This window comes from Pseudonaja textilis, chromosome 8, assembly GCF_049901715.1.
Source record: "Pseudonaja textilis isolate UNSWEBS1 chromosome 8, rPseTex1.2, whole genome shotgun sequence".
Taxonomy (NCBI): Eukaryota; Metazoa; Chordata; class Lepidosauria; order Squamata; family Elapidae; genus Pseudonaja; species Pseudonaja textilis.
The window spans coordinates 11,449,234-11,471,428 of record NC_141997.1 but is presented as its reverse complement, the minus strand read 5'-3'; the positions used below and the strand labels follow the sequence as shown (position 1 = coordinate 11,471,428).

The 22,195-nt window shown below is 35.5% G+C and overlaps 1 protein-coding gene across 4 annotated transcripts; it reads left to right on the top strand.

Moving 5' to 3' along the window:
• The first annotated feature begins 752 nt into the window (after positions 1-752).
• Positions 753-21,861, top strand: MSL3 (MSL complex subunit 3). 4 transcript variants are annotated; one of them, XR_015744543.1, is made up of 13 exons: positions 753-1,564; positions 4,625-4,707; positions 5,283-5,378; positions 6,010-6,107; positions 8,778-8,869; positions 10,613-10,735; positions 12,261-12,421; positions 13,727-13,885; positions 14,119-14,381; positions 16,379-16,488; positions 16,991-17,090; positions 17,842-17,997; positions 19,805-21,861. XR_015744543.1 is itself a non-coding variant. In XM_026714255.2 (13 exons), the coding sequence occupies exons 1-13, from the start codon at positions 1,229-1,231 to the stop codon at positions 19,902-19,904; spliced, it is 1,806 nt and encodes a 601-aa protein (XP_026570040.1). In that variant the 5' UTR covers positions 753-1,228; the 3' UTR covers positions 19,905-21,861. The 4 variants fall into 4 exon arrangements, 2 of the variants coding, with proteins under 2 accessions (XP_026570040.1, XP_087794454.1); XR_015744542.1 differs by having other exon boundaries at positions 17,579-18,852; XM_026714255.2 differs by lacking the exon at positions 17,842-17,997 and adding an exon at positions 17,579-17,663.
• The last annotated feature ends 334 nt before the right edge of the window (positions 21,862-22,195 follow it).

Sequence of the window (22,195 nt, the reverse complement as noted above, 5' to 3'; positions counted from 1 at the left end):
ACAGCGAAATACTGTGGATATAATTTTCTTTGACTTCAGTAAGGCATTTGATAAAGAAGACCACAATTTATTACTTGATAATATAGAAAAATGTGAGATAGCATCACCTCCAGATGGATTTGTAACTGGCTGACCAACCACACCCAAAAGTAGTACTTAATGAACTGCATTTACATGGAGGGGAGCATGCAGTCCGGTTACTCAAAGCTCTGCCTTAGGCCAAAATCTTTGTAAGTTTTAGACAAGGTAAACTCACAGAAGATGAACTCGTCAAATTTGCATATGACACCAATTGCCAATACTCCAGAAGATAGGCTCAGATGTAGAAAGAACTTGACAGACTTGAACATTGGATCCTATCTAACAAAATAAAATTCAGTGAGAAAAATAAGGTTCTACATTTAGGTAAGAAAAAGGCTTAGAATAAGTGCTATCCAATCTTGATCTAGCTAGAATCCTGGTGGCCAATCACTTACATAAGAGCCAGCAGTTGCAGCTGCCAAAAAGCTAATGCAATCCTAGGCTGCATTAACATGATAGAATCAAGATCACATGATATGCTAGCACTTTATAATTCCTTGGTAAGACCATACTTGGAACAGTGCATACAGATTTGGTCACAATATAAAAAAGATGTTGAGACTCTGGAAAGAGTGCAGAGAAGAGCAACGAAGATGATTTGGGGGACTGAGGCTAAAACATACAAAGAACACTTGCACGAATTGGGTATGTGAAAAGAAGCACTAGGCATGACACGATAGCAGTGCTCCAGTATTTGAGGGGCTGCCACGACGAAGAGGGTGAGCGTCAATTTATTTTCCAAAGCACCAGAAGGCAGAAGAAGGAATGAATGGAAACTAATCAAGGAGAGAAGCAACCTAGAACTAAGGAGAAATTTCCTGACAGAACAATTAATCCGTGCAACTTGACTTGCCTCCAGAAGTTGTGAATGCTCCAGCACCGTAAGTTTTTTAAGAGGAGATTGGGCGACCATTTATCTGAAATGACATGGGGTCTCCTGCAAGAGCACGGGGTTGGATTGGAAGACCTCCGAGGTCCTTTCCAACGGTTAGTCTGTTTTTCAGCCGAGCAACTCAAACGGAGACGGTGCTGGCTGGCTCTTTTCCTTTATTTCAAGGGATCTCTACTTCGTATACAGCTTCAAAATTGGATTTAGACTAAAGACTGTACTTTCCCGCAAGCTTCCGAGGAAAGAGGCGGCCTTCCCATGGTCGGAGGTAAGCACTCGGGGACGACCGATTCTCCGGACGAAGGAATTCGCCCAACGCTCAACGCCACACGCGGAGATAAAAGACAGCCCGTTTCCCTCGGCTCGCGTGGGCCTGCGCCCCGAGGACGCTTTCCTCGCGGAGTATTAGCAGGAGTTGGGCGGCCCGCGCTGCGCCTCCCTCTCCCCATTCCCCTGGGGGGCGTGGCTAGCTTTGCCTTTCGCCATGATGAGCAAATGACCTCGCGGGGAATGAAATTTAAATTCCACAAAGGCGAGAGAGTTCTTTGCTTCGAGCCGGACCCGACCAAGGCGAAGGTGCTTTATGATGCCAAGGTGGGATTTCTCCGCTCAGCGCGCGGCCCTTCTTTTCCCGCGCGCCAACCGCCGCCTCCTAACGGAAGCCGCCTCCTTCTCTCCGGCGCTTCCGGGCGTTGTTTGTGTCGTTGTTGCCACTTGCGAGGCTTCTGACAGGAGCTCGGGAAGAGGAAGCAGCTCTCTTCCATTTCCGTTTCTCCCTCTTTAAAAAAAAAAAAAAAAAAGTAGGATTTAAAATTATTAAGATTGCGGGTGGCTCTATTTGAAATGGGCGCTGCACAACCACGTACGACGTCGGATAAGGGCAGAGATGGCCCCGAATGAAAGAAAGCTTCTCCTTTCTCTCTCCATCCACGCCTAATCATATTTGTTGCCAAAGGGCCACCAATCCCGATGTGCATTTAAAACTTGTGTGATCCTCGGGGATAACACTAGTAAATGGTTGGTTACAATAGGCAAACGCTGTGTGTAGGTTACAATAGATTATTCTTTTATTTTCTGGTGAGTGTAAGATAAGCAGATTCTTCGGTTCCTAATCAGACGCAAACACTTGGTAATAAGCTGTTTTTTGTTTATAGTACAGTCCAGATACAGTGCCAGTTTAACGCACACAGTTGAACTGCCTCTGGCATTTCATGCCTGTTTGCTCAGTGAAGTATATTAAAACTGCTTACACACATAGAAATGCCAGAGGTTTTTGTCTCTTCTGGTTAATTGGCAATGGATTTTTTATTTTTGTTCCCTGGCTTAAAATCTATTCAGTACCAATGCCATTTTTGCTGATTGGTTACTGGTATGCAGGCTTTTTTAAAAAAGGAAATGGAATTTCATTTCAAAGTATTGTGACTATATTCTTAACATCTAACAGACCACCTATGAATCGTGTACTATTCCATAAGATTTGGGGGATGAAATTCAAGGACAAAATCATTGTCTTTTGTGGTAGCAGTGTTATGGAATAGATTTGACAGTGGGTGTAAAACATTATAGGCCTCCCACATTCCATTCCACTCTTAAGTCTTTTGGAAAGCATAAAACCTCTACAATATGTGTCCTGGGTTTATATAGCATGCAGCACTACAATTGTGATTTAATGCATCATGTGGACCAATAACAGTCTACAACAAAGCAATATTCATCTTCATGATAAATGCACTAATTAGTCCCCAGCAACCCGTTCCCACAAGATATTTTTCATTTTTTTGATATATATGTATGTATATATAATATATGCAGCTAAGCGTAATTTAAAAATGAAATAGTTTAACATATTTCTATATTTTAAAATGGAGATGTTCCCTTGATTGGTGACAGTTATTTGATAGATTTGAACATTGTAATAAAGCTTGCTTCCTTGTGCAAAAATGCTCCTGTAATTATAAATTAAGGTGTGCAATTGAATTTGGATTTTGCAACTTGGTATATATTTTGGTCATCCCAATATAAGACATTGAGACTCTAGAAAGAGTTCAGAGAAGAGCAACAAAGTTAATTAGGGAACTGGAAGCTAAAACATATGAAGAATGCTTGCAGGAATTGGGTATGTCTAGTTTAATGAAAAGGACTAGAGATGACACGAGAGCAGTGTTCCAATATTTGCCATAATAAAGCACCTGAAGGCAGGACAAGAAGCAATGAATGGAAACTCATCAAGGAGAGAACCATCCTGATAGTTAGAATGAGTAATCAGTGGAACAGCTTGCTTTCAGAAGTTGTGGGTGCTCCATCACTGGAGGTTTTTAAGAAAAAATTGGATAACCATTTGTCTGAAATGATATAGGGTCTCCTGTTTGAACAGGAGGGTTGGACCACAGGACCTCCAAGATCCCTTCCACCTCTATCATTCTGTATAGAATTTGCTTCAAAGTATGATGCCTGAATTCTAGAAACCACTTCATATGGTCCAAATATAGCCCGCAAGGTTTCAAATAATAAAGGTAGGATAATAAATAAGGGAAGAAACATCCAGAATATTCCAAGAGGAAGCAGTTGATTTTTAGTTAATCATGAAGGCTGAGCTTGATGAGGAGTGATGCTTCACTTACTGCAGCGGTCCCCAACCTTTGTGACTTGGTGGCCCAGCTGGGGGTTGGGAGAGGGGAATCAGGCCGCAAAAAGCAGTCAGCTGGCACTTGTGCACACAGCTCAACTTGTGGAAGTTGAGCTGTGTGCATGTGTGCATCATGCCAATGTGCTGCTCACAAGTTGAACTGCACATGCATTGGTGCCAGCCGGCTGTTCGAACAGCCCAGGTCTCAATAGGCCATGGCATAGCAGTGCGTCCTGGCCCAGGGGCTGGGAACCCCTCCCTTATTGGATTCCTATTGTCTGACTTGCTTGGGAATAAAATGCAGCAGGAATGATATGGATTTCACAACAGGATTTAGTTTATATATGCTTAGCCAATAATATAGATGTGTCAATCGTACATAAGAGTTTTCAAAATAAACAGTAAGTTTTTAAAGCAAATTTGTATTCTTGTCGGGAGGGGGAGTAAATGAATTATTTAAAGTAGGCAAGAAATCAAATTTTGAAAACCCAGTGACAGGTAGCAATTAATAATTCATATTTGGAACAAACATACAACTGAAAAACAACTTTGACAATTTATATTAATAAATAATTGCCTGTTGTTAATATTCTTGGATCCATTCTATAGAATATGACACACATCACAATAACACCAAAATAACGTAATGATATCATTAAGGAAATATTGCTGTGGCAGGCTGTGTAATGTTATCACACCTTTGCTCCTTCAATCACCTATCCCTTACTGACTTTTAAAGGAAGTAAATACCAAAACTCAATACAGTTATTTATTTTACATTTGTTGCAAATTGAGGTAGCTTATTCTGGTCAGTTTAATTTTTTTGTAATAGATATTATTGCATTCAAATACTGCATTTAATCTCTGAAATATAATCTTTTAAAATGAAGTGGTGGAATATGTTCTTAACTACTGTACTTTGCTTGGACTCCTATGTTATAAGACATTGAATTGTAAAAAAGGATTTTAATAATTGGAGTGCATGTCTATAAAAGTGTTTGTGTAAGCATACATGTGTTTGATTTTAGATTGTTGATATTGTTATTGGAAAAGATGAGAAAGGAAGAAAGGTCCCAGAGTATCTGATTCATTTTAATGGTTGGAATAGAAGGTGAGCATATATTTAAATAAAAATATTACATATTCCCAACTAGGAGAGAATTACTAATTCAGATATAATCCATACTACTCTAGACGAAGCTTGGACTTTAATATGTTCCGATTGACTTTAAAAATGATTTGGAACTTCTGGTACAAAGTGCTGCTAAATCGTAAGTCCTTGGTAGTTAATCTGCATAGCACACTGGTTGCCAGCATGTTTCTGTCTTTAATTTTAAATCATTTGAAATCTTGATTCAGCAGATTTTATATGCAAATCAAATTTCCATCTCAACATCTCCCCTAAAATGATGGCCTTACATAATTGAAATGAGGAAATTCTATTAATTTTATCTTAACTTTACAAAATCCCCAGATGATTTATGCTATTTGTATAGTAACATCAATGTTTAAATGATTCTTACTTGCTCAATACAGAGTGCCACTTAAGATTAGTTGGGAGCTTAGGAGATATATGCACAGTAACGTTCAAATTCATTTGCTGTTTATCTGATACGTTCAATCAGCTTGGTAGACATCGTTTATAATATATTTATTATTGATTTTTTTTTAAAAAAAACTACTTAGTTGGGACAGATGGGCAGCTGAAGATCATGTACTTCGTGACACTGATGAAAACCGCAGATTACAGCGCAAATTGGCCAGAAAAGCTGTGGCTCGCATGTAAGAATCAAATATGGTTAACACTTTTTTTGAAATAGATTGTCTTTTTCAGATGACTTAATTTCAGTATCAGCTGCAGTTCTTTAATTCTGGATATCTGCCGTAGCTATTCTATATGTGCAGATGATTTTTCCAGTTTGTTTAAATATATAATATTTTGTACTGTAAAATATTTGGTGCCCTTATAAGGTCACATATTGCTGATATAATAGCAGGAAAATCATGTCTGATTTAAGAGTTTGATAAAATAGGGAGAATACTTATTAGTAGCAGATTTTCTTTTTCTGCTGTTCTTATGGAAGAAGGAATTACTTGCTGATTTATACTGCTGATTTATTTTTATTAATTCTTAAAATAATGGTTTTATTTTGGCTTAGATAACATGATACAGATTATTGGACAAAAGTAAACTAGGCTCTGATCAATGGTAAACTGTGGAGAGGGAAAAAGAAGATATGTTAGTGTAATTTGTGTGAATTGACCCCTGTATATTTGAAAACTATGTTTTTATGTTCAGAGAAAGAAACCAAAATATGCCCCTTTTCTCAATGCTAATTTTTACTTTTACTGCTTTAAAGCAGGTAAAAAAATCATGTTAGCTAAATGGTAGCTTATCTTCAATCTTCTTTAGGAGAAGAAAAGGAAAGAAAGGGCGTTGCAGGTTGCCAGGTGTTGATTCTGTACTGAAGCTCCTTCCTACTGAAGAAAATGAAAAGACTAGTGAAAAGTGTAAGTTGGCTTATAGAGGATGCTTGTGCCATCTAATTAAAAATTGCATATAATAATTAAATATTACTATAGTTAATAAGCAGGAAAATAGTTAAGTTTTGTTCCACAGGTGCTTGCAACTTAAAAAAAATGTTGATTAAGGTAGTTGTAGTATAAATTCTAACATATATTGTACAATATAAATTGTAAATATAAATAGATATATTGAATTTAGACCTGTGGATTGTTTTCTCTCTTTTTAATATCTACATGGATAATTGAATTTAACCAGTACATTAAAAATATTAAAGAACATAATAAATATACACTCTGGGATTCTTTTTAGGTACAATATAGCCTAAGTATCTAACAATCATCAAACCACTTTATGTAAAAACTAAAAAACAGTAATCCCATCTTTCCTTTCATTCCCTGGAAAACTAGGAAGGATCCCTTCTGAAATGCTTCCCATTCCCCTTCTCCTTATGTGGACTGAGCCCTGATGGCATAGTATTTAGAATGCAGTATTACAGGAAAATCTGCCCACAGCCAAGATCCTCAGCTCAAGGTAGACTCAGCCTTTCATCCTTCCAAGGTTGATAAAATGAGGACCCAGATTGTTGGGGGCAATATTCTGACATTTGTTAACTGCTCAGAGAGTGTTATAAAGCGCTATGGAGCAGTATCTAAATCTAAGTTCTATTGCTATTGCTATTTTACATGCCAATTATTCAGTTTATGTCTCTTGCTCTTGTCTTTCAAGATCATTCCTACATATCATTATAAATTGACATCATTTGATAGAGGGGACCTGACTTGTGGATGGGCAAATATCCTGAGGAAGGAAGTGAGTCCACAGATAACATGATATCCCACTAGGGTCTAGGTCACAGCCTAAATCGGGGTGTCAAACTGGCGGCGCATGGGCTGGATGCGTCATGTAGGCCATGCCCTCCCCACTCCATAAAGGGAAAAATGAAACATCATCTGATGGCAAAGTAATGCCATGAGTTTGACACCCATGTTCTAGATAATGACTCTTCTTGTTCTTCAAAGCCATTGGCTGTGCCCTCTGCATTAAGCAGAGTTAGCAAAAAGAAAAAAATTGACCAGGTCTTCCATCTGTTGTTTTGATTGGAGTTGTAATCCAGAAGAATCCCAAGTTTAGTTTAGTTTAGTTTATTGTCAATGCACCTTGTACAACAAAATTAAATACTATCTTCAGTGTACAATTTGGGTCCCACTACTGTTGTATCATCTACAAATTTAGTAATAGTATTACTAGCGTGAGTAGGAATGCAGTCATGCACATAAAGAGTATAGAGTAAGAGACTCAACACGCAACCCTCTGGTGTACCAGTGTTAAGAATAAGGGCTAAAGAGGTATGATCACCTAATCTGACCCTCAGTGAGAGGCCAGGCAGGAATTTCATAATCCAAAGGCTGATTGAATAAGAAAGTCCAAGGTCCAGAAGTTTAGACACTAATCTATGTGGAAGAATTGTGTTAAATGCAGAAGTAAAATCTACAAAAAGCATCCTCACATAGCCTCCCCGCTGTTCTAAATGAGTCAGAGCAGTGTGAAGAGTGATGGTTATAGCGTCCTAAAGTTACCTGCTTTTTAAAGTGGGGATCATTATTATTCCCACCAGGACCTCAAATCAAAGCCAAAATAAAGCTAGATTTCTTAACAATAGACAGAATTCTGTAGAATTTGCTTTGGACTTTCCAGACACCAGGTCAGGATTTTCATAATATTCTAGCTTGGCCTGGGATGGCAATATATTCACATATTGTGATATCTAGTCTCAAACGAACAGATTTCTTCTATAGTGGCTTCCTGTAGATGGCAAGTGTGACAGGAAATAAAAATTGTGTTATTTCATATTGGAACAACTACCTTCTCCATGTGCAGTAACTGAAGCTCCCTGCTAAAGAAGGAGTAGAACCAATAGAAAGCAGTGTTTGCAGTGTTTAAATGGTGAAGGCTAGCCTGTATCAAATGCCAATGAAACCAGGAGAGTACAGTTCTCTCCCTCCATATACGGACTATTACTCATAAGGGTGCATAGTGTTGTTTCCCTTCCATGTCAAGTCTGCATCATATTGAAAAGATTGGAGATTGACCAGGATATTGCATGGTTGGATCAAGAAATGATCTGTTTAGAAGTGATTGTGTAATCACTTTTTTCAAGACTGACGGCATTATCCCTTTCTTAAACGTTTACCATCTCCCAAGTTAACCACATAGTGTCCATCCGCACAATTCATTGATCCAGCTTGCAGGAAGCAGAATTCATGCTCTAGAAGAGCCCGTCTGCTTCCTCTGTCTCTTCCACAAGCTCAAAAGAATCTCAAATAATCTTACAAGATGTAAGTAATTTGCCCTACCTATCTAATACTTCAGTCATTCAAAATGCTTCAAGGTCATAGTAAAGTGGTGCCCAACATAATACTTCCATGAAACCAATTCAGATTCCATAACATTCTACATCTTGGAAGAGGTAGACTTCCAATTCCTATTATTTATGTTTGAAATTAAATAGCCTAAACATTTTTGTGCTTTGTTTAAATTCTATAATTCAGCTAGAACCTCTAGTTAATATGCTGTCTTGGTTTTGAAATGTAACATTATTAAATGTAATATTGTGACAAATGTATTAAATGTGAATTCATTTCTTTTTTAAACAGCTATAAGTAGTTCTGATGATGATGATAGTGATGAAGGAACAGAAGAGGAGCTAAAGAGTGAAGAAAGTGACATTGATGAAAAGATAGAAATGGTAAGTTTATATAAATTTTGTCAAAAAAAATTAAGTATAAAGAATGAGGATATTAATTTTAGAGTGAATAATTAAGCTATGCAGATGCCGGTGGGGAAAAAAGGAAGTTTAAAAGTACCTTTGTTTTATAAAACATCTCAATAAATCATATGATTTTATAAAACATTTTCACGTTTAGAGGTATATTGTTAAAAATACAGGTTAATGTTGAGACATTGTAACATTTGGCTTAAAATGTGATATTGTTGCTAAATTAGTCAGAACTATAGATTGTCCTTGACTTACAACCAATTGATTAGTGATTGTTCATAGTTATGATAGACTCAAAGTTATGAACAGTCCTCAATGTTACTGGCTTGCAGTGTTCCGTGGTCACATGACAACCAACTGCAGAATCTTACAGTCATGGCAAAAATGCCTATTGCAAAAGCTGGATTTAAACTTACGACCGATCATATGATTTGCTTAACTATGTGGTTTGCTTAACAACTACAGTGATTCAGTTACTGACTGTCACAAAAATAGTCATTAAACCAAGTCCAGTCACTTGACTCAACTTATGACCACAATGACTTACAACCAAAATTCCAGATAATTGTGGTTGTAAATCAAGAATTATCTGTACCACAATTATCTTAGAATTATCTTAGTAATTTTAATTTGAAATTATAAATATATGAACACTTTTGTCCGTAAGGCAATGTTTATTATCTAATATCAGTTCAAATTTGCACTGTAGAATATGTGTACTTATTACAACTTTTGATTTGGGGGCTGGATCCAGAACTCTGGAAAATTCCTCACTCTAATCTATGACCCTAGAACTAGACGATAATTCTTAAAAGAAATGATCAAGTTACTGGTATCCATTGCATAATTCATGTCTTGAATTGAAGCATATTATCTGCTCTTTAAAAAGGCAAGGAGATGCAGAGCGATAGGGAAGTTACATGATGATCAGCTAACTTTTCTGAACAAATTGTTAGAATGTTATTTTAAAAAAACTAAAAATATTAAACACATAGAAGAACAAGAATTGCTGAAAGGAAAATCGGCATCGATCTTGCTGATTTTCCTTTCAGCAATTCTTGTTCTTCTATGTGTTTAGTATTTTTAGTTTTTTTAAAATAACATTCTAACAATTTGTTCAGAAAAGTTAGCTGATATGAATCCTGCTTCACCAACCTTCTGGAGGGATTTAAAAAAAAATTATTAGTAGGAATCTAGAGGAGGATGACCATTGCATACCTTTCAACAACACTTTGATAGTTTCTTGTCAAAAGCATTTGAGAAAGTTTAGCAGTCATGGGGCATATAGCAGATTAGAGGACTTGTCCTTTAATGGATTACTATTATCTGTAACTAACCAGGAAAATGAGACTGGGAGTTCTAGTAAGGAGATCAGTAGGTATGTTGATTCATAGCTGTAAAAAAGGCAAGTTCGATGCTAAGGATAATTAGGAAAGAGACTGAAAACAAAGTAGATTTTATAAAAGCACTGAGATATATACATCACTCTAAACACCAAGATATAGATTTGAATTGGACTTTTATCTTGAATAAAACTATTTTGGATGCTCCTCTTTGCTTTGATCTGCAACAGGTCCTTATTTGTGATTTCAGAATTTATCAGGCTTTGATGTATGCCTCATTAGATAGTTTCAATATTCCTAATAGTCTATTATATTTAATACAGTATAACTAAATTTAAGGTTTTTTTTAATATTGATTATATTGATACAGAAAGAAGAGCAAGAGACTCATGCTAAAAGAGATATGGAAGAAAGAGCAATAAACATTGAAATTCCTGAAATCTTGAAAAAGAAACTTGAAGAGGATTGTTACTATATTAACAGGCGAAAGCGGGTATGAAAACATTTTATGCAAATTAAAATAATTGGATATAGTAATACTAAACACTTGTATGCAAAAATTAACATTATTTGACAGTGTAATCACATGCACAATTTGTCAGATATAAGACTGATTAAGTTCAGTAGGATTTGATACCAGGTGACTGTATATAAATGTACAACCTATGCAAACAAATATGGAAACTACTGAAAAAGTATTCTACAGTACGATTTAATAGCAATTTGTTTTACTCACTTTGAAGGACGTAGATTAACTATAAGTTCAAATCTTCAGGATTCTCCATTTTGATTGCTTTTTCTATTTTCTATTCCACAGCTAGCCTGAGAGCATACTAGCTTTGGGGTGGCATAGGGGTAGCATTTGTACAGTAAAATACTTGGATGTCGTCAAGGAAAAATAGATTTATGTTCTTAAATAAATTAAAGTAATTTCTTATTTATCTGAATTAATTCATTTCATTATCAACCATATGATGATATTGACAAGAAAGAAGCTTCATACTCTTGCCTTAAATTAGGCTACTCAACTGAAAAAAATAAGGACGTAATACTTATATGAGAAAAGTGTAAACTCCTTAGTGTTTACACGTAATTTTGTTTAGTGAAAACAGAAAGGCAGCTTGTTTTTTAATTCTAAATATATGAACTTACTCTTTAATTTTTATTGCAACTTTTCTGACTTTCTGATGTCTGAGTTTTAATGATAGAAAACCTAAGACTGGCCCTTCTGGCCTGGCCAAGGTCCATCTTAGTTTTTATGGTTTCTACAGAGAACGAATAACAGACTTACCAATTGCCTGTAGGCAGCTAACAAACAGGAAATGAAGGCATACCCATCTCCTCTGGTTTTCCTGTAACTGATATTTGAAGCATTTCTTACCCTGGAAATAGGACTGAGAGTAATGACCATTGATATATTTGTTATCTATGAGTTTGTTAAAGTTCCCTTTAAAGCCTTAACAATGATTAAGGAACAAGAAATTGTGGGAATGCTAGAGTCAAGTGAGTTCCATATTTATTTCAAAAAAGGCAATTCAGGGGCAACTATTGAGAGAGGTAGGAAAAACTGCTCTGGCGAGACTCAGCCATACTTTCTTTTCTTCCATTCAATTGTGTCTAATTCTCACAGACTGCATGGACAAGAAGCTTCAAAATTGCTATTATTGTTTATAGAATTATGTATTTATTCCACCCTGGCTTTAAGTATAGCCTATTGACATCTGTGTTCTTGATTCCTTGGTCTTGCCAGCTACATGAGGCTTGACAAGGTATGAGAAAAATAAACCTAATGGGATGAAAACTGTGCTGTACTCCTATCATACTTGTTTGTTTTCGTTTGTTCAGATTATAGGCTAGTGAGCAAGAGAGCGGAGAATAGATTTGACTGTTGTTTGAGGGGGTGTTCAACTATTTTTTTTTGTAAAAAAGATCCATTTTATCTGTATAAGCACTATGTTTATTTGAAAGTATGAACAGAGAATGTAAATTAATTAATTTGGTTTTTTTTTTTAATGTAGCTTGTGAAACTGCCATGTCAGACAAATATAATAACCATCTTGGAATCATACGTAAAGCATTTTGCCATTAATGCAGCTTTTTCAGCCAATGAAAGATCCCGTCACCATCAAATGACATCACATACCAATTTGAATCTCCATTATATCCCACCAGAAAAAAAGTAAGCAAACACTATTTAAGTGAATGTTTAAAATGAAACTTCAAGGTCTAATTAGTGGAAGATTACCTCTAATGAAGAATGTTTTAGAGATCTGTATAAGTATTATAGTGATATGTTAAAGAGTAGATCATAAGAAATGCATGTTATGTCAAAAAAAAAGTTGATGAAAAGAAAGTTGTACTACAGTATTACAAAAAGTTGAAATTAGGTATTAGCAAGCTTAATAAATTTATTTCCTATAGTTTTGCTTTCATTTCACTTTGTATAAAGGAACAATTATGCTGTTCTTTTAAATAAGTCATATAGCCATTTAATAAGGCAACTATATCCATATTTTAACTTTTCTCCAGCTATACCATTTGCCTAATTTCACTTTTTGTAATAATGCAGTATAACTTTCTTTTCATCAACTTTTTATTGACATAACATGCATTTCTTATGATTACTCTTTAACATATCGCTATCATATTTATACAGATCTCTAAAACATTCTTCCTTAGAGGTAATCTTTGACTTATGATTACCATATTTACCGGACTATAAACCACTACTTTTTTCCCATGCTTTGAACGCTGCGGCTTGTACAACAATGCGGCTTATCTATAGATTTTTCTTCGCTAACTGCCATCGGGGCGCAAAAACGTGACAGACGCAAGAGGTCAATGCAAAAAAAGAAGACGCTACCAGTAGTTTTTGGTGCACCCGACGCATATATATCTGCGGCTTATAATCTGGTGCGGCTAATATATGTAAAAATATTTTTTTCTTTTAAAATTTAGTGGGTGCGGCGTATATTCCGATGCGCTCTATAGTCCGGTAAAATGCGGTAATAGATTCTGCTGATTATGGTGGTAAGTCATGTCAGTCATAAAGTGAGTCATCCACGTGACTGACCCAATTTTACAACCTTCTTTGTAGTGGTCATTAAGCAAATCCATGATCATTAAGCAAGTATGCAATTACTAAGTGAACCATTATTCCCTATGGGGTGTTTTTTGCCAAAACCAGGATGTAAAGGCCAATTTTTGACAAATATGTCATAAATTGCATTCATATGAATACAAAATTCTGCAAATAACTATAAATTCAAGTCAGTTGCTGAGCCCTCAAAATGTGCTGGGGGGAGTGGTCAGCCATCACAACTTCAGAACTGGGTCATAAGTACCTTATAAGAGTCGCCTTAGGCAAAAAGGGCAGCATACAATTTTAATAAATAATACTGATTGTTATGACTTTGTTCTTCAAAATAAAATATTAACATTGCTATATAAAGTACCTATTTCTTTTGTAATCTTATTTTTCTAGTGTTGAATTATGTAAAGAAATGGTGGATGGCCTAAGAATAACCTTTGACTTCACTCTTCCTCTTATTCTACTGTATCCTTATGAGCAAGCACAATTTAAGAAGGTGACATCCTCCAAATTTTTTCTACCAATAAAAGAGAGTATAGCAAATTCTAACAGGTGGGTTTGGTTTTTTGCATTCCTTTCAAGAAATAGTATGGTTTTAATGGCATTTTTTAAAACTTGTAATCATAAAACTATAATTTTTACTGCCAGCTAGTAAGCTGAAAGAAGACATTTCAATAATGATGAAAGTTACATTGTTACTATTTAAAATGTTCTTTATTGGCCTTGTATATAGGCCCACAATAATCACTCAACATCCTAGTTCGCCATATTTTTTATTTGATCAGAAATCAAGAAGAGCTTTCTCCAAGCCCACCTCTTCTGAATCCATCAACTCCACAATCCACAGATAGTCAGCCTGCAACAGGAGAACCTGCAACACCTAAACGCAGAAAAACAGAACCTGAAATCCTGCAGTCTCTAAGGCGTTCTACGCGTCACACATCCAACTGTGATAGGCTGTCAGAAAGCAGCGCTTCTCCACAGCCAAAAAGGCGGAATATTGAGACTCCTGCTTCAATGCCAAAATTATTTTTGCATCTTGAAAAAAGTGAGTTCTGTGTTAAGATGAAAAACTGATTATATAAAAAGAAAAACAATGTAAAAGTGTTTTCAGTTTAGTGGTTGTCTTTTAACAAGCTTAATGAAGCTTTGGGCATGATAAATTTGAGTGCTAATAATGAACATTTTTCAAGGCGTTGCATATGTACTTTAAGCTTTTATAATAAACTTAAAATGTTTACATTATCAATATCACTATTTTAATAGACTGGGTCATACTTACTGCAGTATGCTACATCCAGTCCCAGGGGTGGGCTTCAAAAATTTCAGCAACGGGTTCTTTGCCCGGTTGCTGAGTGGGTGTGGCCATGGTGGGCATGGCCTAGTCAGCCTCCTGCACCATGGCGAGGGGGGGCTTTTTTGCCTTCCTTGGGCTCCAGAGGCTTTCCTCAAGCCTCTGGGAGGGCAAAAATGGCCTCCCCTGGGCTTTTCACCCTCTCCCAGCCTCCGCGTGGGCCCTGCACTTACTTCGCATCCAAAATGGGCCACATGGAGATTCCTGGAAGGGGAGGGGTGGGGAGGGTTGGGAGGGGCCAGCCAGAGGTCAGATTTGGAGGTTCTCTGAACCGGCCATAACATTAGCTTTAATGTTATGTTTAATGTTCGCCCGAACCAGGGTGAACCTGTTGCAGCCCACCCCTGTTTAGTCCATATTGGATATGTCATGGGGATGTCTTCTGATCTGATTTTTGTTGTAGTAAGAATAGTTGCAGTTAATAAAAGCATGCTTGTGGTATAATAACATGCATTTCAAATGTCTTCACGTAAATATGATGATAGTTCTAGCAACAAATAATAGTATTTGAGGAGGATGACTCAGAACTATAAGCAGAGCAATATTTTGTATTTTGAATTACTAGATACTAGAAACTTTTTTTTCATTTTAGCAATAGGCAGATGACTTTGAACATCAGTTCTGGTCTGTTTGTTTTATAGAAGCAGCTGAAACAACTTGTTTATTCTAATAACTGCAAAATCCATTATTGCTTTGTTTTTTAGCAAAATAATTTGTCTGATTTAGCTACTAGCAATGTTTTGCCTTCGACATGAAGCTAGTTAGGTAACTTGAGCTAGTCACTTCTCTTAGCCCTGGAAATGAAATGGCAAACCACATCTGAAAATCTTTCCAAGAAAATGGCAAGGCAGTTGCCAGGAATCCAAAACTGATTCAAAAGCGCACACACACTCAGAGCAAAGAATTATTAGCTCCTTGATATTAGTGTGTGAGGAATTGTGACACTGGGGGATTAAAAATATTATTAGAAATTACACTTTTATATATTTTGAATATTAGTCAAAGATAATGTGGTTATCACACATATTTATATTATTGAAATTTTATAAATATAAGAATGCCTATGTCAATGGAGAGAGCCTGTTTGGGGCAGCGGTGAAAGCATCAGGAGAAACCAGAAGACCATGAGTTATAGTTCTACCTTGGGCACAAAGCCAGCTAAGTGATCTTGAGCCAGATATACTTTCTCAACTAGGAAGAAGGCAATAGCAAACCAGTTCTGAAAATCTTGCCAAGAAACTGTGAGGAGGAATCTAAACAAAAAGGTCAAAGGAACTTCTTCTTTTTTTTCATTCTTTTTGACTTTATTACTATGCTCAGATTCATTGTTGAAGAAGGTCAATGCAGACCTGTTCAAATCACAGGCCAACAGCAGCTTTAAAAGAAAAAGAAAATATAATAATAATAATAATAATAATAATAATAATAATAATAATAATAATAATAATAATAATAATATAATAATAATAATATATAATATAATATAATAATAATGCACTATTACTACGTAGTACGCTATAGGAAAGTTCTGGTCTGCTACAAATAATAAAGAAATACATAGTAAAGAAATTGGAGCCTTGAAAAAGGTCAAAGGAACTTCTTAACAGCTGTAGGAAATCTCTCATAGCTAAATAAGAGTACTTGTCTTTATATATCCATGCATAAAATAATGTCCTACTCTTTTCTTGAAGAAACTCCTGTCCACAGTGGGTCATCATCTCCTATTACGCTAACCCCTAGCAAAGAAGGAAGTGCAGTATTTGCTGGATTTGAAGGCAGAAGAAATAATGAATTGAATGAGGTAAGATTTTTTTTGTCCAAGACTATGATTCGAGATGTGAATCAAGATGTCTTTGAACTAGGAACCTACATTCATCCAGATATTATTGAAATAGAGCTTGCATCATTTTAGCTTACTGTTTAATATGTACTAACCTCTTCCTTTTTAAATACAGTATGTTGGATTACAATGTTTATATCTTATAGGTGATATATTTAGAGCTGTAATTAAGGTTTAAAGGAAATCTATTGTGTATGAGAATTTGTATTTACAATTAATTGCGAACATAATTCTGTAAATGTTATTTTTTAATAAATGCAAACAGTTTTATTTAATAAATACACTGTTTTAAAAACAGTTTTGGAAATGGTTCTGATGCAGAAAGAAGAAAATTGTATAAATTATAAAATTTTCTGTTTTACATATTTTAAACTACTAAGATAAAGATTTTGATAATATTTAGTAATCCTGATTTTAAATTAGATTTAGATCAAGACAAAGTTTATTTTAATTTTATTTTTAGGTGTTGTCATGGAAACTCATGCCAGAAAACTATCCTCCAGGCGATCAGCCGCCGCCACCTTCTTACATTTATGGATCTCAACATTTGCTGCGCATGTTTGGTAACATATATGAACTTCTGCAATGGTTTTTGTTATAATTTTATGCACTACATTTATTGGAGATTTTTAATTTGAAATTAATTCTGCATTCCTAGTAGGATTTAGTTCACTTAGGTACATATATGCAACAATATTTTTAAATAATCTGATTTATTTAGAAATATAAATCTCTCTTAAGAGGATTTTTTGTTTAAAAAATCAAGACTATATTTCAATCTAACTGACATTCCAATGTTTATAATAGGTTTCTATAAAGTATGGGTGATCTCAGGCCACTTATTAACTCTCAGCCCAAATCATATTACGATATTAAGGAGGGGTGGAGGGAGATAATTGGATGAAGGTAACTTTGAATGCTTAAATTAAAGATGGAGTATAAAAAAGTGGAAATAACAAATAAGGGGAAGTGTTAGTGGTAAATTGCTTTAAATTGAAAGAAAAACTGTCAAATGGGAAAGGTTGACATTTTTCCCTTTTTGTTTTTACAGTAAAGCTTCCAGAGATACTTGGGAAGATGAGCTTTTCTGACAAAAATCTAAAAGCTTTAGTAAAGCATTTTGAGTTGTTCCTAAGGTAACCTATGGATAACAGCAAATTTAGAAGCCTAAATATTCAAGAGCAGCTAGTAACTTGCAGAACAAACTTTTTAGTTATAGGAAAGTTATTTGTTAGATAGCTAATTCATCCTATAGGAGAAAAGTAGAAGAGTCTAATTAGCTTCTATAAAAATACTTTCCTTGTAATATTATAGGTAATCCTCATTTGGCATCTGTAATTAGGACTGGCACATGATTATTAAGTGAAGCAGTACTAAGGGAAAACTCACCTGACTGAAACTCTGCTACAATTTTACTCCAGTTGTCCTTTGCTTGTACAGTGTCATAAGGATATGACCCCAAAGAGTCAGGTGAGCCCAAATGGCGGAGAATGTTTCTAGACCATTAGGAAGCTGAATAAAAGGATAAAATCTTATAGCTCTTTTCCCCATTTCCCTACCTTTTGGACTGTTCACCTAATACTAGGATAATTAGCAAGAAGGGAATTAATGCTTGCATTTACATTCATTGGAGAGAAAGAGATTACAAGAGAGTAAGCAGACACACAATGGAGAATATATATCTAGACCAGGGGTGTTAAACTCACATGTCACAGCATCATCATGTGACGTATCATGACTTTCCCCTTTGTTAAACCGTGCATGGGCGTGGCCAGCGAGTTTGACAGCCATGATCTAGAGGAATATGTTAGATGATAGCTGCTTAGAAGGTAAACGCTCCTGATAACTTTAGGCAGCAGGTCTGAGCTGGCAGAGAAATCTACAATCACAAAGCTGAATTTGTTAATTTGTGAATATGTGAGCACTCAGGTAAACCAGACAAGAAACAACCAAATAATCCTACAAGAGTCAAAGTAGAATCCCTCCCCCCGCCCACCACACACACACCTACATTCATTATTTATAGCCTGGTCAATTAGAGTGGGTTCTTTCCCTGACCATTAAGCTCCTCCCCTTGCCATTATGTAGGAAGCATCTCCCACTGTCTTCCCTCAAAGTTATTCCCACATACCATTACAAATTAGCACTTTTTAGTGATATGGTGTGCTGCAGAGAAAAGCGGCTCAGCAAGAGATAGCTTGTTTAGGCAATCTCTCCACTCAGTAAGCAGAGAAAAAGGAAAAAGGGTCAGGCACAAGACAACACAAACCAGTAACTGATTGTAATGAGGAACACATGATTGAGAAAGAGAGAGAGCCTGCAAAGGTAAATATGGGCATTGGTCACAAAATTACCTTTTCATCGCTGTTATAACTATGAACAGTTGCTAATCAAGGTAGTCACTAAGCAAAGACTACTTTTATTGTGTATAGGAGATTGACAGAAATTATGTGCCATATGTACGATTAAAAAGACATTTCAGTGTATGTAGAACTGCATATACAGTAGATTAGAAAGATAATTGTTTTTCCTGTACTTCTTAAGGTATTCACGTGAAAAGAATATAGTTTTGTTCATACTGTCAATTAATATATTGCAATAATAACCTGCAAGTTCATTGCTGATGTATATTTAGGATCTATTTTTTCATATAGAACAATATACCTGCCATTCAAAATTAATATATCTTAATTCTGCAGCACTGAATCAGTCCTTCTGACAAATGCCATATAATGCATAATGTCTGATTTTATCTGTTTTCTAATTAAAATATTTAGGAATATTATTTGTAGAAAAAATATTTTAAGGTAATATAACTTGCAGTAATAACCTGTGACCACTAGTCTGTACTATATGCAGATAATATAGTTCCAGTCTGGATTACTACAGCAAACAAAAAGTTCTTAATATATTAGATTAGATTTTTATTTTGAAGTTCATGTGCTGAAAAAAGCATTTAATCATTAAGTGTAAAATTATAATATCTAATTATTTTACTTTCAAATGAGTTACATAAATTAGGAAAAAATATGCAAAATCTGTTTAAATAATGATCCGAATGAAAGCATTTCCAGAAGTATTTCAGTGGATTACTTGCAACTGTTCAAAGTTCAAAAGTAAATCCTCTTGGATATAATGGGAACCACACCCAATTAACCATTTAAAAGATTTATAGCATAGGGTACTTGGTTAATTTATAGCAGTTTTTCAGAAGCATTTTAAGAGTATCTTGGATAATTTAACAGAACAAATAATCATACATATTTTATTTCTATAGGTTCCTAGCTGAGTATCATGATGACTTCTTTCCAGAGACAGCTTATGTAGCAGCCTGCGAGGCCTATTATACCACCAAAAATCCACGTGCTATCTACTGAAACTGTGGATGCAGTCAATTGTACAAACTGGGCACGTTCTATGTCTCCTATTTTATTGCATTACTTCAAGATCAAGAAAAATTGGAAGATATAATTATAATATAACAAAGGCTTTCTACAATGCTGTTCTTTTGGCATAAAGAAATTTTCATTTCATTTCAGAGCTATGCTGATGTTGCATTGTACACTCATCAGATAAATGAAGCTCTGCATTGACTGTTAATGCATAGAACTGCATACAAATAAAGTAAGAAAAAGGAAGAGATGCATTAGATACAGACTTCAAAACTAATTCATCCTGTGTTCCACATTATTATAGCCTTGCTTCAGACTGACCTCTCATCATTTCTGTTTAAAAAGTGAATGCAGTTGCATTGTGCAGGTTGTTCATATTTGGAATTTTTTTCTATAAAATCTGTAAGAAACCACTTCTATGTTAGCATCCTTCATGAGGGATGGACTTGAGGATACCTTCAAGGAAGCACTGTTAATTCTATGTAGGTCCATTTCACAGTGACCAAATAGGTTTGATTGGAATTAATAAATCCCATATATTGTTTGAATTGCTTCAGGGTGTTAGGGCTTTTTGTATTTAAGAAAAGGATATACTTCATAATTTTTTGGAAGAAAGAATGATGAAGTGATAGCTACTTGGCAAAATTTTGGATCTGGAAATACTTGAGTTTTGTTTTGTTTTAATTTTATAGTTCTTGCTTGTAAATCAACTAGAATTTATTTCTGAAAGTAAAAAGAATCAGAATATTTTGTTTATGTTAACAAAAGCTAACTGATTTCTAAACTGGAAGAGGTTGATAAATAGGGAAGAGCCATGCTATCATTCAGTTAGTCTGGTCTTACTACAGCACAACTTGAGAAGTCCATTAATTTCACCAGGATTATTTTATATATATATATACCATAATATAATATAATATAATATAGGATTATTATGGTCAACTCATCTGATACATTGCAAATATAATATAATGTATAAAGACCCTGACCCTGACCCTGCATGAGGCAATCTAACTAGAACAGAAGTCACCAATCCTTGGGTCAGGGCCCACTACCAGGCCATGGCCTGTTCGAAACTGGGCTGTGGGGCAAGCACATGCACATGTGAAACTCCGTTTGCGCGAGCGGCAGGTAAGGGTGTGCACAAAGCTCCACTTGCATGAGCAGAAAGCACTTGTGCTCACACAGAGCTCCATTCGTGGGAATGGAGTTTCACGTGCCAGCACAAGCACTCTGGGCCAGCAAGCTAGAAAGGTTGGGGACTGCTGAAATAGAATACTTCATATTGTACTCTGCCAATTACATAATAGAGCCCGATGAAGCAATCCTAATAAGTAATGGCAACCTAACTGCCTTATTTTAGAAATTCAGAGCATAAGCTCAAGTAGTTAATAGTTAAGAGCAGGAATAATAGTTGTGATCTCTGTGATAATGTGGACTATAACTGCAACCCCAACCAGCAGAGCCAAATGTTGAAAAATCTCAGCACAGAAATTGTACAAAAAACATTTTGTTGCTAATAGTCTTCAACACTCAGGTCATGCTTTGTAATGCCTGCCATTCAGCTTCCAAATTCTTGCTGTTACATAGAGAACTTTTTTTTTTAAAAAAGGAGCATGTTAATATAAATGGGTGCAATTATTCTGATGCCCTTAAATAATATTTGAATGGACACCTGTTAAAAATGTGTGACCAGCTCTGTAATTTATGAGCTGTTATTTTGGTGCTAAATTCAGTATTGCATGTTGATTGATTGATTGATTGATTGATTGCATGCATTATTATTTTTTGACATAAATCCTAAATCTTAAAACAGATTTAGACTTTGGGTTGCAGCCATGTAGTGAGCGAAGCATTTATTAAGTTTGGTGTAAAATACTGTTTTAAAGATATAATTAAATATTAATATTGTATGAATGTAGAATAATAAATAACATTTTTGTCATTCTGTTTTCAGCATGTTTGAATGCTAACCACTGTATTTTATTGCATCCAAATCATGCATAGTGTCAGACACCAATAACCAGGAGCATTAACTAAGTTCAAAACACAGAAGAGTTTGTTGTTGTTACCTATACACAAGAATCAAGTTAACTAACAGTCAAAGCTAAATTGGTACTAGATAAGAGTCAATGGTATTCCTGGGGGATGGGGATGGAACTTGGATCTCTTATGACAACACAGTGATTCCAAACTGATGACAGTTTAATTCTGCCTTCTAGCTTAGCCCGCTTTTCTCCTACACCTAGTAATATAAAAGCAGCCTACAATAGCTA